The 16,118-nt window shown below is 41.0% G+C and overlaps 1 protein-coding gene across 4 annotated transcripts in view; it reads left to right on the top strand.

Moving 5' to 3' along the window:
* The first annotated feature begins 2,202 nt into the window (after positions 1-2,202).
* Positions 2,203-16,118, top strand: part of larp1 (La ribonucleoprotein 1, translational regulator) — a 44,962-nt gene continuing 31,046 nt past the window's right edge. For all 4 annotated transcript variants that reach the window (XM_015961251.3, XM_015961252.3, XM_015961253.3 and 1 more), the window contains exon 1: positions 2,203-2,805. In XM_015961251.3, coding sequence (XP_015816737.1) covers positions 2,436-2,805 — 370 coding nt within the window. In that variant the 5' untranslated portion in view covers positions 2,203-2,435. The remainder of the gene's footprint in view (positions 2,806-16,118) is intronic.

Consider the following 16,118-nt stretch of genomic DNA (forward strand, 5'->3'; position numbering starts at 1 on the left):
TTTTAACTCCACAAAATATTTATAGCTACAGTATACTATGTTAGAACGTAAAGAGGCACAAAGAAAATGTTTTAAGCTTATTTGTTTTCCACATTTGCTATAGTAGCTTTAAGGTAATCACAGTGGTTGTCCATCCCTCTATGACCACAGTGGACCAATCTTCTGAAGGCTACTTTCAGCAGGATAATGCACCATGTCACACAACTCGGATCATCTCTAACTGGCTTCTTGAACAAGAAGATGAGTTATTTCAGCAACACCAAGAGTCACAAGATCTCAATGCAGTCCAGACCTTTTGGGATGCTGAACAGGAGACTAATTGATTTAATTGTGATGCTATCTTCTCAATATGAACCAGAATCTCTGTAGAACATATCTAACACCTTGGTGAGAAAAGGCAGTTCTCAAGGTTAAAGTGGGTCCAACTCAGTAAGGTGTACCTGAAGTGGCCAACAGATGTACAGTAGATGGATTTTAAAATGCATTTTCATATATTCTAAAAACTAGTTATGAAAAGTCAAAGATTTGTGGTGTTCCTTAACTTGAACCTTTTTGCTTAGAAAATCAGACATCAGCTGAGTTTCTCACTGGATCCAATTAACAAAAATAACCAATAAAACTCAGTCCCATGGACTTGAGTCGACCAAAACTTAGTACTAGCCGGTGAGGATCCGAACATGAAGCTTCGGGGGGAGAAAAACAGAAAAACGTGAATCAGCGCGCACTTCAAACACGTGCGCCTTCGAAATGAACACGTGTGTGATGTGTGTGTTTTTGGTTTAAGGGGGGTTCGTATTCTTTTGCTCGCTTTTTCTAACGGAGAGCTGAAGTGAAAATAAACTCAAACACACTCCTGACAGACAAGTAAGCGTTACACAATACTCATGATGTTGAACAAAGTAGAAGGTGTGCTAAAAAATGAGCGTTTCGGACTGGTAAAGGAAGTTCTGGACTGACGGGATTAATGCTGCGTTCAACTTCATCGGAAATCTTTGACGTGGAAGTATTTGAATCTTGTCTGAACCCCAAGCTGCGTGTACCAAATACTTTTTGTGATATTATTAGATATGCAATAGTGGATATGACTCCACTAAATAAATAAAAAATGCTCTAAAGAACTTTCCAAAAATTTCTCAGTAAATCTTTGAAACTACCTTTAAAGTAAATGACATTTTAGTGTGGCTTATACAAGTTATTTTAGGAACTTTTTAAAACTATACTACACAATATTAGCAAACTATACAATATTACATTTCTCACCAGGTCCAATAAAAAAAGTCATATTGGTCTCAAGATTTATTTTATTCATCTTATGAAAACAAACTATAGGCAAAAAAAATCCATTACCTGATTGCAAATCGATAATGATTCAATGAACCAAGAGTGAGAGAGAGAAAATATAAACTATGAATGTTAAGTATAATATGTAATAGCACTTGGAAACTAAGACTTGTCACTTCTGCTCCTGCAAAGAAATTTGTCTTTGATCTTAATTTATGCAAAACATCATTATCAAGTGAAATTAAATGTAGTCTAGATGTCCATAAAATAACATTCACATGAAGCTGTTTTAACGCACCAAAATACTTTGATCTCGGCAGCGTTCCAACTAGCTGCTAGCTCATCAGTCTTTAAGGGTGTAAACTCTGTTTCTCTGCTGTTCAGAAATCTATTTTTACTATCAATAACTTTTACACAAAATTTTATTTATTTTTATTTAACCTTTATTTAACTAGATGAGTTGATTGAGAACTCATTCTCGTTTATGGCGATCTGGCCAAGAGGCAGCAGCAACAGACACAATTACACCAAAGAGCAACATACAGATAAGATGAAAACAAACAAGATAAAAAAAAATGTTAGACATAAAGACAATGGACTGTTCGCAGTATGCACAAGCAATTACATTCGACTTAAATCAGTCTTTAAGTAACATAAACATAATTCAAGATGGCCAAATGATTCAAAGAGAATTATGAGCCTTAAAACAACCAAAAAAAACCCATAAAACTCCGATACATTTTCGATTCTCAAAGAAGTTACAGACTGCAACTTTGCAGACACGATTTTTTACGAATAGCTCCTGAAAGCATCATCCTGAAGCGCGCTCCCTGCGTTTACGTGGCTACTCCTCCTCCACAGCGTACGTGCGCGCACTCCTCTATCGCGTGGTAGAGATCATCCATATTGCTGCTAGTGGTGGTGATAAGGTTGTAATCCTGAGAGGCCCACTGACACGTTTCTGTAGTTTTTACATGTTTTAACTCGGCGCTGACTGCTCCGCGTCTTAGGCTGAAGCTCTTTTGGTCGAGGGGCGACAGAGGAGCAGCAGACCGCGCGGAACAACTTCACCGTTCCCTGAAATTGAAAGCTAAATCGGACCAAAAAGGGGGAGTTAATAATCCTGAAGGGGGAAGAACGACGGTTGGTCGGAAATGGCCACTCAGGTGGAGGCTCTCCTGCCCGGCAACCCGCTTGCCACAGCGGAGGAGCACGGTAAAATGATAGACGGTGAGCCGGAGGAGTTGGAGGGCAGTCGGGATGAGGGGGCCCAGCAACTGCAGACTGGTGTCACCGATAGCAGCTCCGTTCAGGGAGGGACCACCGGCGCGGAGGAGCAGACCTCCAAACGGGCGGTAGAGCAGAGCAAAGACGGAGGTGACAGCGAAGGCAAGCAAAGCGAGGAGGGTGTAAAAGACAACAGCAGGAAGGAGTTTACCGAAGCTCCCCCGCCCAAGGTGAACCCGTGGACTAGGAAAATGAATGCGGTGACCGTGGTCAGCGTGAACGGACAAGCGCACACCGGTCGGTACCCTCCAAACATGTTCATCTCTCAGCTGTCACTCTTCTCTTCTTGGTGTCTCTATGGTCACGTTTGGTCGCTTTCATCCGATGGCTCACTTAGCTTTTATTCAAATAGCCAATTAAAAAGACTCCCAGCGCTGTCACTCTCATATTTGGAGTTAAACCCCCATCCTCCCCCTCACAGTGAAGGCTATTCTTGGGGTCAATGGGTGGCAGACTGTATAAGTAGGCACACCCTTTGAAAACAATTAAAATACTCCAAATATTCAACGATTTGACGTCGCTCTATGAGTAGTGAGTCATAATGGCTCTTGTTTACTTTTAGCATGACTTAAGGTCTAAACAGTCATCTTCTAACACACTTTGAAAGGTGTACTTTACTAATTAAGCTCTTTGTGCTGTGGATGTGAATGTTTGTGTCATCACACCACACAACGTGCAGTCGTTTCCATTCGGGGACCGTGGATTCTAGCATTCTAGTAATATGCATTCTGCTTGCAAACACTTGATACTTTATTTTAAAGGGGACATGCTAACAGCTCTTGTGTCTTCGTGCTTTGCTCATGTATTGCTGCTTTGATTCTAAACACACGCACGCACTCCCATCGGCTTAGCCGAGTGTTTAGACTAGTTTTTGCTTGTGTTTACATGTTCGTTTAGAGCAAACCCATCACGCCAGCCATTATCTGACTAAGACGCCCTCATTGCATCAGTTAGCAGACTAAAACTCGAGCCAGTACGGATTGTGTAGCAGCTCAGCCGGCTAACAATAGCACACAGACTCCCCTTTGGCCTAGTCTGTCGCCAAACCCTTCCCACTCAGCCTTGCTTCAGTGTGGCTGCTTTCCCACATCTAGCTACGGCGAGAAAATCAAAACAGTTGCTCTGCCTATCTGGGATCCGTTTTCGATGCAATAAAACCAAACATTTACTCGTTTAATAGCTTAAAAGAAGCAGGATTGTTGTGAGGCGTCACGTGCTCATTCCACGTGTTCCCCGAGAGAAAAAGCATGGTGCTAACTAGTTAGCCGAGTTACTGCATCGAGTCTGAAGCTACAATTTAGTTTAGAGCATAAAATTTGAGACAGTCTGCCTGTCTAGTGGTCACAGAGCCAGCTGTCATGTCGTGTATCTGTTGTCAGGACAAACCGAGGTCCTGTCTGTTGGTTCACACTGCTAGCTAACGTTAGCTTGTTAGCAATTCAGCAGAGTCATCATTACCTCTACTTAAGGACGCTGTAGTTACTATTACCTGTTTCTTTTGGATACCTTGTGAAGTTGTGCTACAATAAAAACCGACTGATCAAAACTAACAAAAATGGTGATTGTAGAGAAAAGTCAGTGTTAAGGTGCAGATACATATGGCTAAATATCTAGTGCTGGGCGACACCACCTCAGCATTATTGTATCCCAAGACAACAAGATTTTGCTCGTTTAAATAACACAAAACAAAAGTGATTTAAACTGTTAACTCTCCAGGAGTACTCATAAATGTCATCTATGAAAAAAATGACCTCACAATTCAAACGCAAATGTAAAAAAAATAAACGACTACATAAGCAAACTGGCTGTCAAGAGTATAAACATGGTTTGGATCAGCACAAAACCTCTACCAAATCATAGTAATGACAGAAGCTCAAATCATGCACTGGTCTTTATAATAAACGTTTTTATTGATTGATCATCGTAGTCATTTGTTTACTTCCGAACCTTATTACAATTCATGTTTTAGCTTCAAGAAACACTTTTCCTTGTTTGTTGTGTAGTGCTTATGTGGAGCTTTGTTTTGTGGTTAAACCACTTTAATTTTTTAGTATTTTCAGGTTTTAGCTAACATGCTGTAGCTGTGACCTGCTAGCAGCCTGGATTTTCTGTTTTTTGTGTTTGTTCCAGATGGGTTTGTTTGCAGCTATGAAGTACGTGTAACCTTTGCAAACTTCATGGTACAGACTGTACCCAGGATCTGAGCGAATTGGCTCCAAACGCTGTCACATTAACACAGACTGGTTGGGCCAACCAGGCAGTAGAGGCACTCTTTGTTTTTGTTGTATTTGAAAGCCAAAAGATGTTAAAATGCACATGATGACCTGGTTTGTTGGTTCTGTGTGCAGAAAAGTTGTTCTCAAAGGTTTTATTTTTCCAAATGGGCAGCATTTATTTAGAATTTGAGTGATTTTTAGAAATACTGGTGGGTAAAATTCTGCACCCTGTTGTTTTGCTGTCAACCATGTTCTATGTTTAGAAACGGGATGTGTAACATTACCAGCTGCAACTGTCAGCTTTTCCCTCACACACTTCATTCAAGGCTGCCTTTGAAAATGACAAATAATCTGTAATATCCCATATTTATGTTCATTTGGCACAAAATTATTGAAAATGTGTGCATGCCAAAGATGTACAGTTGTGCAGTTTTTCTGCTCTGATCAAATACACATACATGGAGGAACTAAAGTATTTGAACACCCTGCGATTTTGCAAGTTCTCCTAATTAGAAATCATAGAGGGGTCTGAGGTTCACACTGTAGGAGCATTCCTACTGTAAGACAGCATTTAAAACTTTCAGGAAATCACATTGTATGTATTTTAAAGAATTTATTTGTGTTGCACATAAGGATTGTAGCCCACTCCTCCACACACACAGATCTCATCTAGATCTGTCAGGTTTCACGGCTGTCGCTGAGCAACAAGGAGTTTCAGTTTCCTCCAAAGATCTTCTAGTGGATTTAGGTCTGGAAAGTGTCTAAACCACTCCAGAGCCTTGATATGCTTCTTACAGAGCCACTCCTTGGTTATCAGTCTGTGTGCTTCAGGTTATTGTCATGTTGGAAGACCCAGCACGACATATCTTCAATGCCCTTGACTGAGGGAAGAATTTTGTTTCTCAAAATCTCACAAACCGCTGCCTCATTCATCTTTAATGCAATGCAGTCGTCCTGTTCCCCTGCAGGAATGTTCCCCCAAAGCATAATTTTTCCACCTCCATGCTTTACAGTAGGGCTGGTGTTCTTGTGACCCCCCCCCAAAAAATAAATAAAGCACTGCAAGTTAGGGCTGTAGCGAAGCCTCGACGAAGTCGACGGCTCGATTCTAAAAATTTGTCGACGTCAGATCCGGAAGTTGACGCACCGCGCCCACTTGTTGCATCCTCAGGAGTTTGTAAATAGAGGAGGAATCTGCCTGCTTTTCCTCTAGTTCGCCTTCTTCTCCGCCTTCACTAACATCTCCGCCAAATACCGAAGACCCGGAACAACGTCCGTCCTCTACTAGATTATTTTCCTGTTTTGCCCCTTCGTCTCCCGGCAACGGACAACAACTTCCGGGGTCAGATGCGCTGCTTCGTGCCTACCGCAGATGTAGAAAATCACTGGGAGCGTTTCTCCCTTCATTAAGGAGCTTCTTTCAGACATGAGGAGAGCTGTTTTGGTGGTAGCAGTCTCTCCTCCGTGCTGGTCTGTTTGCTGCTGGGTGTTTTTGGTTTATTTAAACTTGGTAACTTGAACTTAATGTTGGTAAAGCTACTGTTAGCATCTTCGCTAACAGCTTCTTGCGTTGGGATAAGCTGTTACGTTTTGGTTTAGAGTTCATCTTTTTTGTGGTGTAGATCTCCCTTTTATTACATTTAGAGTGATGTGGGTTTTCGGTTTAGTGTAAAATATCACCTGAGTTTGGTTTAACCCGTAAGACCACTCGCCTCACGCACATAAGTGACCAAAACAAAGCAGCATGGAGACACTCCATCTTCTACCACCTCTCAGGCAACAGCCTGCACTCCCAAGTTCTACACGTCACCAGAACATAACCAACCAACACAATAAAAGCAGTGTTATACAAAATGGAAGGCCTGTAGTGTTTATTCTCTTACAGTAATAATTTATCAATTTTTTTGAGGAATTTATTTGAGATTTTCTGGTTTTTGTTAATTGTGCAATAGAAAAATAATCATTAGATTAATTTTCTAAATAGTGATTAGAATAGTCGACTATTCAATAAAATAATCGTCAGAATAATCGTTTTAAAAATAATCGTTTACCCCCAGCCCTACTGCAAGTAGAGTTCATACCCAAAAGCTCTGTGTTGGTCTCATCTGGCCACATGACTTTCCCCCATGCTTCCTCTGGATCATTGGCAAACTTCAGATGGGCCTGGACATGTGATGACTTGAGCAGGGAAACCTTCCATGCAATTCACGATTTTAAACCATGACCGTGTGGTGTTCTACTGACAATGACCTTTTAACCTGTGGTCCCAGCTCTCTTCATGTTATTGATCAGCTCCTCTTGTGTAGTTCTGGGCTGATTCCTCACCTTTTATATCAGTGACACCCCACCAGGTGTGTTGCTTTTGTGGACTCTGAACCACATTATTTTATTGAGCTGTGTGTGTCTTCATAATCTTGTGCCATACACACACTGATTTCTCCCCTGAGCAGCTGTCTGCTTACCAGGACAAGAGCTCCGATGCGGAGAACAGACGCTCGCGCGCGAGCTGCTGATCTTCTGTGGGCTCCCTCAGAGAGCTCCACAGGCAACAAGCACAGCCTCATAACAGAGGCGGGCCGCGTGAGTCCACAAGTATATTAATGTGCGGTTGAGGCCATTTGCGGAGCTAGCCACTAGTGCTAGCTCTGATGGCTCATTGCTACTTGTCAAATCTAATATTCAAAATTTCCAGTTTATTACACCTAAACAGAAGAGTTACTAAAGATTCACCTCGTCTGAGTTGCCATTACTGTAAACTAGATCTAATGAACCTAAAATGGATTTTTGAACCAGGCTGTAAATACACTTATTCCTGCTGTGAAGCTGGCATTTTTTAACAATGAAAATGAAAATGAAATTTTGCTCCGTTTTGGAGCCAACACCTAGCAGATGAGGGGGGACAGCAATTTTTGCTACTTCCTGGTTGGCTTCATAAAACTGAGACAAAGAATTCCCATTGGTTTAAATTTGCAGCCTTGACTGTAAGGGCAAACAGTTTTAATGGACATAAACAATTGCTTTGACGTCCATCATAGCGAAGGAGGCATTCCCACGAGTAGCATGATATCATGTGCAAAGGGTCAATTCACACACAGCCTAAAAAGCCCATCTTGTTCTACTTATATTTTAATCAACCAGAGTACTATAACAGAATTAAACCTGTAGAGTTTTAACCAGTGGCACAGCTAAAGTAATTGTTTCAGCATTTATATTCCAAATGAAAATGAAAAACTAATGTACCTTTGGAATCATTTTAATTGAAAAATAACTTCTTTCCCTATCATCTTGCGAAGTGCTTTAATTAACACAGCTAAATGTCCTTTAAAACAATATTTCTCATCAAGTTGACAGAGTCCTACCACAGATCTTTAGGGCCTGAATAAACATCCACAATTAAAATGTTGGGGAAAAAATTCACCCAAAGCAACTGTAACAGAAACCCAAAAAGTGTTTTTGGTAAACAACCATCTGTTTACATGAAAACTCCACTGGGCAACTCAAAGGTAGGAAAGAGTATATCTGATTGGTGAAAGTCTGACTGCAACAAACATTACATATGACTCAGACGCATTTCATGAGTTTTACGTGGGAAAAATGGAATGAGGGGTTCAGTAAATAGTCTATGGTAACTTGTATGCTCTACAGAAACGCAATTCGGCACAAAAATGGTGGCGTTGCTAGGCATTTTGCACAGTGTTGTCTTTTTGTCAGACTCTGAGCCAGGAAATGGCTGCAGGCAGTTAAACAGAAGGCAAAAACCTCCAGAGCAACCAGTGACTCCACCCCCTAGTCAACGAGCAGCGAGAATCACAATGCCGGCCCGACTCCGCCTTGCCAGGTAACTCAGTGGAGCAGGGACTAAAAATAGGGGAGAAAGTGGAGGGAAAATACCAAACCGTGCCCTTGGGAAAAGTGGTCGAGCTGCATCGGTCCGAGTTACTGAGTAGTGGTCCTGGAAAACTACCCTTAAGCCTGGGGCACGTCGTCATTTTATTCTATTTCGTCATTCAGTTCTATTTCAAGCCCGGCAGCACCGCAGCTGTTTACAACATTGTGGAGTACTTTACAACAGACATTACGATGCGGAACAGCTTTACGGCACAAACCCAACCGCGGTAGCGATAACTTTAAAGTACAATTGATCTTAAAATATTCTAATAAATAACGTACTTACCCATTTTTAATGAATTACTCTCAAAATACGACGGCAAGTCTGATCATGTAAAAACAAGAGTCACTTTCCGCTTCCTGTTCTCAAGTCCCGCGTGATGTGCCACTATCGCATAACTTTGCCAGAAGTGCATCGCATCGCATCCTGTGTGGCCATTTGACTTCCCAAAATCGTGGCGTATATGTCTCCGATGTGCCCCAGCATTTAGTGTTCTACTCAAATGTGTTCTGTTGCAAATTCAGCACATACTCTGAATATAAACAAGCTGTGTGCTTCATGTCAGTCCCCAAAAGCAACACTGCTCATGGCCACCTTTGTTTACCAACTTGTGGCGCTTACGATTGACACCATGGACTTCTCCACTTCACTTTTACCCTGCCCACGTGCCCAGAGACATTCGCCTTCATGAGAAGTCTGTCTGAAGAGAACCTGGCTGCATGGGTGAACCCAGATGTAAATGTGCCATAAAATGCCAGTTTGAAACATACCTTGGTTTAAATTTTACAGATTAGGTCATTTTGTAAATGGTTACAGCTTGGAACTAAAAACTTATTTTGTGGGAGAATTAACTATAAATTATTTCAGATAACATAAAAAATATTAATATTAATTTTTATTTTATTATATATACGAAACAGTTAAAATATTGTCTTTATAGGAAACATCAGTACTTGACTTTATCAGCTGCAACTGAAAGAACAGGCTGTAGCTTTGGGAACTGAAAATATCTTCTATCTTTACAAAATGAACTTCCTGTATTTAAGTGCAATATTAAGACATCCTTGTAGCCTTCAGGTTCATTCAACCTTCATGGTTTTCACTAGAAATATTAATTTGTCCACATCATTTACTGAAAGGGCAAAATCTGGTGGTGATTTCAAAATAATCCTCCACAAAGACGGGGTTGGCTTGGGCGGTTGGTCCGGTAAAGCAGCAAGTCTTAGTTTTCACTTCTGTTTAGCATCATCTTGCTTGCTAGCCTACAAAGCCCGTGTTAGCCAGACCCTTCGAAGGAAGCAGCCCCTGAGTTTGGAATCAGAAGCATGTGTTGCAGGTGTAACAGTTACACATCCGTGTGGGAACTCTGTACGCCTCTGTGCCATACCAAACGCTCCATAGCAAAAAACCTGATTCTGAATATATGTATACACACTAGTGATTATTAACTTATTTTCAACATCCGTTTAAAGTGGAGTAAAGAGCAAGACTGAGAAGGAATGCTGTTTAGCTCAAGTAAATGAAGGGTAGTCACTGGAAGTGTTTGATGGGACGCTCTCTAATTTACAGCTTTGTAGCCTGGTGTTGTTAAGCTTCAGCTTCAGACTTCCTTCTCTGACAAATTTACCATAACGGATCTACAGTGACCTTAGCAAACAGCAGAATAGCTAAAACCCAGTCAATTTCACACATGGGCTAAAGTTTTGTGTTGTAGCTTGTCACCTGATTGTAACAACTGCGTTGAAGCAAAAAGGCAGTTAAGTGCAGGGGGGATCTTGCTCAATAAAACCTCAGAGGATCTTGGTCTAATGCACAAAAATAGACCCAACTGCAAGCTAAAAGCAACGTTTTTGCCCAATCCAGCTAGTTTTCCGTCATCTAATGTTGCATCTGACGCTGCTGTCAAAAAGCTAAAAAATACCAAAACTAAGAACACGAGGACGTTCAGTTTAGGTTGATGTACACTCACTGTGCCCTTTAGGAATTTAGAGATCCTCCATGATGGTTTAGATGGAGCAATTACCAGTTAGCTAATGGAATGAGAGGTCATGTGCTCACTGAGATAACAAACACACCCTCTGGATTTGTTGATCTGCAGATGATAAACGCTGGACTCCAGAGTTATTCCTCTTATGCCTTTAGAACTAATTCTTTAAAACGTCATTAACCCAAAAAAAAAAAGGGTACAGTCTTGAAACAGTTTCACAATTTTAACCTCAAACTGTCTCCAGTCACACAGGAAAGTTGACAAGTAATTAAATAAGTAGACTGTTCTTCCTGTCAATCACCCTGCGCAGCTCGACTTGTGTAGGATTAGTTTTATTAGAGAAAAAAACTCATAACTCAAACTTTAAAACAAAAACAACCAGCCTACTTTACAGATCCACCATTTTTCTTTTCTGTGTTTATAATTGTGCATTTTGAATGAAAGGCCATGCATAACCAAACATTTCAGGATGTCGTCTTCTGGACATGTTAACCCGGTTTTCTGGTAAACAGCTTCAAAATCAACTCATTGACAAAATGTGGAATACCGTGAATAGCTTTAGTTATAGTTCATACTTCATTTATTCTCCATTAAAGCTGAGAATAGTCATCTATCAAAGGTTAGATGTGAAAATGTAACCTATGCCACCTATGTCACACACACACACACACACACACACACACACACACACACACACACACACACACACACACACACACACACACACACACACACACACACACACACACACACACACACACACACACACACACACACACACATCAGCTGTTTCAGAGGAGTGTGTGTGTGTGTGTGTGTGTGTGTGCTTGGTTGTCCAACTTGTTTCTTTTATCTGTCTCGGAGTTGTGTCTGGATGTGGTGATAATTGGAACATCCCTGGTGGGGGTTTGGGTGTGTCTGTGTCTGCGTGTGTCCAGTTCAGCTTCTTACAAACATCTTGAGTTGGAGAGGATCTGCTCCTGAGATGCTTTTAGGGTGACAGTAATTGTGGGCGTTGACTGATTTTTGTAATGTTTGATGCACATTTGGATAAATGTGATAATTCTTGTGCTAAAACACTTCATAAAGTTCTCTGTTGGCTCTATATAGAAGTGGATATTTATGGTTTGGATTAGGGCTGGGCAATATAGAGAAAAAAGTATATAACAATTTTTTATATTGATAATTATAGAAAAATATTTGAAAAATTGTAGAAAATATATTTAATGTGTAGCCCTGGCCCTTTTATTTTTGGTATTTTTATTTTTTCTCCACCTCCTTGTGCTGAGACATCTTGCTGCCTCATGCTCTGTTTTGGCTTGAGAAGGGGAGGGCCTGGTGAAGTGGTGTGCAGTCTGTGGTTTTGATTGGTTAGGAGTAAGTAGTGAGTTTAGTATGCTGCTACCTGATAGGTTATAATTAAAAAAAGGAAACTTTTTTTTATCAAAGTTTTGTCGACCCATTTTTTTTCCTATTGCACGACATGTCTATCGATAGATATATTGAGCTATTGAATTATTGTCCAGCCCTAGTTTGGATTCAGTTTCACTCCCACATGTTAGTTAGTTGTCCTGTGTTTGAATATTTTTTACTTTGGAAGCAAGATGGTGTGTTTACGGTGGCACAGCTACATGCCATTCATTCAGAACATGTCCACCAGCATACAAACCACTGAGTGTAAAGCTGGGCGGACACTGCAACTTTTTCACTCGTAGCACTCAGCTTCAGCTCAAACTGTACGACTTCCTCGCAGGGCAGATCTCACGAGTCATGTGCTCACACTGTACGACCCAGTTCTTGGATGCGACCTGACTGCTCACACTGTACGTCTGGTAGCAACACGTCGGACCTAAAAATATGCTAAAAATAGCAGTTTTTACACAACACATCGGACTTTTTTGTCTTGTTTTGCCTGTTGTCCTTTCGGATTGCTGCAGGAGGACACACAGGGATTTATGGGGGTTGGATGAGGAAAACGAAATAAAGAAAGTAAATTTGTTGTTTTGTGATCAGTTTAATTTGACATGAACACGACAAACATGCTTTCTTGACAATATTTGTGAGTAAAAAGAAATAAAAATGAACAAAGTGTGTTATTAGGGAAATAGCTGTCGAGCGGTGTTGATGCAGGATTGCGCATGCGCCATAAGCAGTTCTGATACTTTTTGAGTCACAGCTGCTCGCAGCGCCGCTTCAACAGTGCGATACCCTCACGAGGGACGAGCAAAATTTCAAACACGCCAGAAGTTTGTGCGAGCTCACGATTGCTGATTGGCAGCTGGTCACGTGGTGTTAATCGCCTCTCGTAACCCCCTGTACACTACATGACGCTCGGTGTGCACGACGCGCAAAACGTTCCGATCCCGTGGATTCTCGCACGAGTGGAAAATCGGCTCAAAAAAGTGAAAAAGTCGCACAGTGTACGCCCGGCTTTAGACTGAGCTTGTTTGGCTGTTTCCTCTGAATCTAAACCATAAAGTCATCCAGATGAGCAGCTTTGTTGTGTTCCTGTTTTATTCCAACAAAGTCTGATTCAGAAAATCCCAAAGAGCTAAAACCATGTTGGTGCTACCTTGAGATGAACTTACTAAAGCTTTAATCCTCTCTCAACACATCATTAAAATACAGGAATGATCAATTTCGTGTTTTTCTTGGTGCAAAGGGGTGTTTGGTAACAAGTGTTTAGCATGGATGTTTTTACTGAATGAGGAAGATGTTTAGTATTTTAAATACAGATCCTTTTTATTAAGAAGACGTACAAAACCATATCCTGTTTAAAAATGCCAAAGAGCTATACGAAGGTTAAAGAGATGTAATTAATTTTGAAAAATTGACTCGTTTCAACTTAATAAAAAATCAACTATCTGAACTGGCTAAAATAAATGACTTATTGTTAAACCGAAAGAAGCCCAATGCTTTTTAATCAGCTTGCAAAAAGTCTTCCAGGGTTACTTTGTGGAAGAGTCCACCAGGATTCAGACCGGTTTGAGTTTAGCTTGTTGCCCCGGTGTCGGGTAACATCTGAGTCCAGGTTGGATTCCAGGACGCTCACCTGTTACTTGACCTCCAGCGTGTGCAGGTTGTTAATGTGACTGAGCGTAGCCAAGGAGATGCTCTGAGCTCTTCATTCTGCAAGAGGTGATGTCACCACATTGATCATGTGACGCCAGAGTCTTTGACGTGTGTATGTGAGTGTGTGAGAGAGAGTGAGGGGCTGGACTTGCTGCCTTTTCCTCCATATTTGGTTTTTGCAGTCAGGCTTCCCTCATGCTGCGCTGGTCTGCAGTTAGGTTAAAGTTTTAACTTGGATTTTAAAGGAATGCATCACTAGAAATGAATTAGTTTACTGAATATCTTCCTCTCTAGTTCCTTTCTGGGAAATGTTTGATTTACATTTTTTCGTCTTCCTCAAACATGTGAACTTTATACTTTTCTTATAGATTTACGGTGACGGAGAGGATGACACGGTTAGGGTTAAAAGCCTCATATTTCTTTCTCTTCTGGCTTCACTCAACACCTCCGCCATTGTCCTCTAAATCAGGTGTGAGCATTCATCTGATTGGCCAGAAGTATTCCTGGCATTCAGGACTTGAATGTGTGGCATCTGGAAATCTAATAGCCTCCCATTTATTGCAGTAAACTCAATCCTTTGCAATGTTAAGGTGCATGTTTGATATCTTTCTTAAATTTAAATGAGGAAGAGTTTAGTACTGTTGCTGTTTAGCTGCTACACAAGTTACCACACTTAAATGAGTTCCAACATTTTGTATATATGTCAAAGAAAAAAAGACTTCTGAATGTCGAAGCAGCACACAAGATAAAAAAAAAAGATTCAGACAAGATAAAAAAAAATCCCAACATGTTGCGAGGACTGGGTCAGTTTCCCAACACCTCGGCCCAGTTCATCCCTGCAGAGCTGACGTGGCGGAGCGTTTATTTATAGGGTTACAGAGCCGTAGCCTGTGGGATTTGGAGCAGGTTGTATTGCCTGTTTGAGCTGAAACACTCATGGGAATTCCTTTGGTTTTTACATAAGGGGTGTGTTTGTGTGTGCGTGTGTGTGTCTAACGTTTTCTGGGAAAAAAGTGACTGTTAGAACACCATAGAGGAAAAAACTGAGAGATAATAGGAAGAGTTGGGGAAATGGCCTCTGAGAGACAGCTGTTGCACAGCAACACACTAAAGGTAGTTTTGTTAGGAGCTCTATTTAGTTTAATCAGTCCATCATTGTGAAATAGGAAAGTTGTTTCTGGAATCAGATGAGCTGATAACCCTGTAGAGTCAGAAGTTAATGTGGCTAACTTTAAAGATGGCCCCTGGGAATTAGGAGATCTTTAAAACAGAAGTTAAACGAAGTAGTTGAAGTTCTGCTTAAAATTTCCTATGATTTCAATCATTGTAACTAGGGCTGAACAATTAATTGCATATGCAATTAAATTGCAATGTGACAAAAGGAGATTTTCTAATAGCACAGGCTGCGATTTGACTGGCAGTGAGTGGTTAGCACAATGCTAATACACATGGGGATGCTAATGCTAATATCGCCAATTACATTCTTACAAATTATGAATTAGGAACCTGCCAAATGATTACATTTGGAGTCTAATAAAATATAAAAACTGCCATCAAATAAGTACAGACAGGTATTTTAGTAAAGCTAGAAAACTGTAAGAGACTTTAACTCCACTGAGTTTTGGCTAGCAGTTATGGATGTAACTGAACTACGGAAGCTCTGAATGGAAAAAACGTCAAAAACTCTAAACGCAAAAGGCTTCGATAGAGCTCCGGACGTCACGTGACTCTCAGAGAGTAGACACCATGTTGGCAGGCAACAAAGGGAAACAAAATGAATGGGATCGGCTTGGATTTTACTCCGTCGGAGTTTACTTCACACTTTAAAACTAAAGAAATCGATTTATATAGTCAAATTAAATAGACGAAACATCTCCGACCCTTACCATGCCCCTTGGATACTTTTTAAAAACGCCAGAAGCTGTCGGAGCAGACCTGGCCAGGGAATGCCTTAGGATTTCCTCGGAGGAGCTGGCCCAAGTGGCTGGGGAGAGGGAAGTCTGGGCCTCTCGACTTAGGCTACTGCCCCCGCGACCCGACTCCATACAAGCGGATGAAAACGGATGGAAGGATGGACAAATAACATAGATTTACATGTAAGTAGTTGCTGTGCTGTTTGAATGTATAAACTGAACACCAAGAGAAATCACTTGTCTGATTTTTTCCCGTGAATAAAATAAATATGCCAGGCAGGAGCGTCTCAGGATCTGTCTGAGATCTGTCTCGGTGAGACAGATAATAGCAATCCAAATAGCTTTTTATGTGTGATCTGACAGTTCATCAACCATTGCTTAAAAATTAAATACAGCTTAGCCGGTTAATTGCTGTGATCATAAAACACGTAAACGGCAGCACGCAGAAATCACAAGGCAACGTTTTACGTGAC

This window comes from Nothobranchius furzeri, chromosome 10, assembly GCF_043380555.1.
Source record: "Nothobranchius furzeri strain GRZ-AD chromosome 10, NfurGRZ-RIMD1, whole genome shotgun sequence".
Lineage (NCBI taxonomy): Eukaryota > Metazoa > Chordata > Actinopteri > Cyprinodontiformes > Nothobranchiidae > Nothobranchius > Nothobranchius furzeri.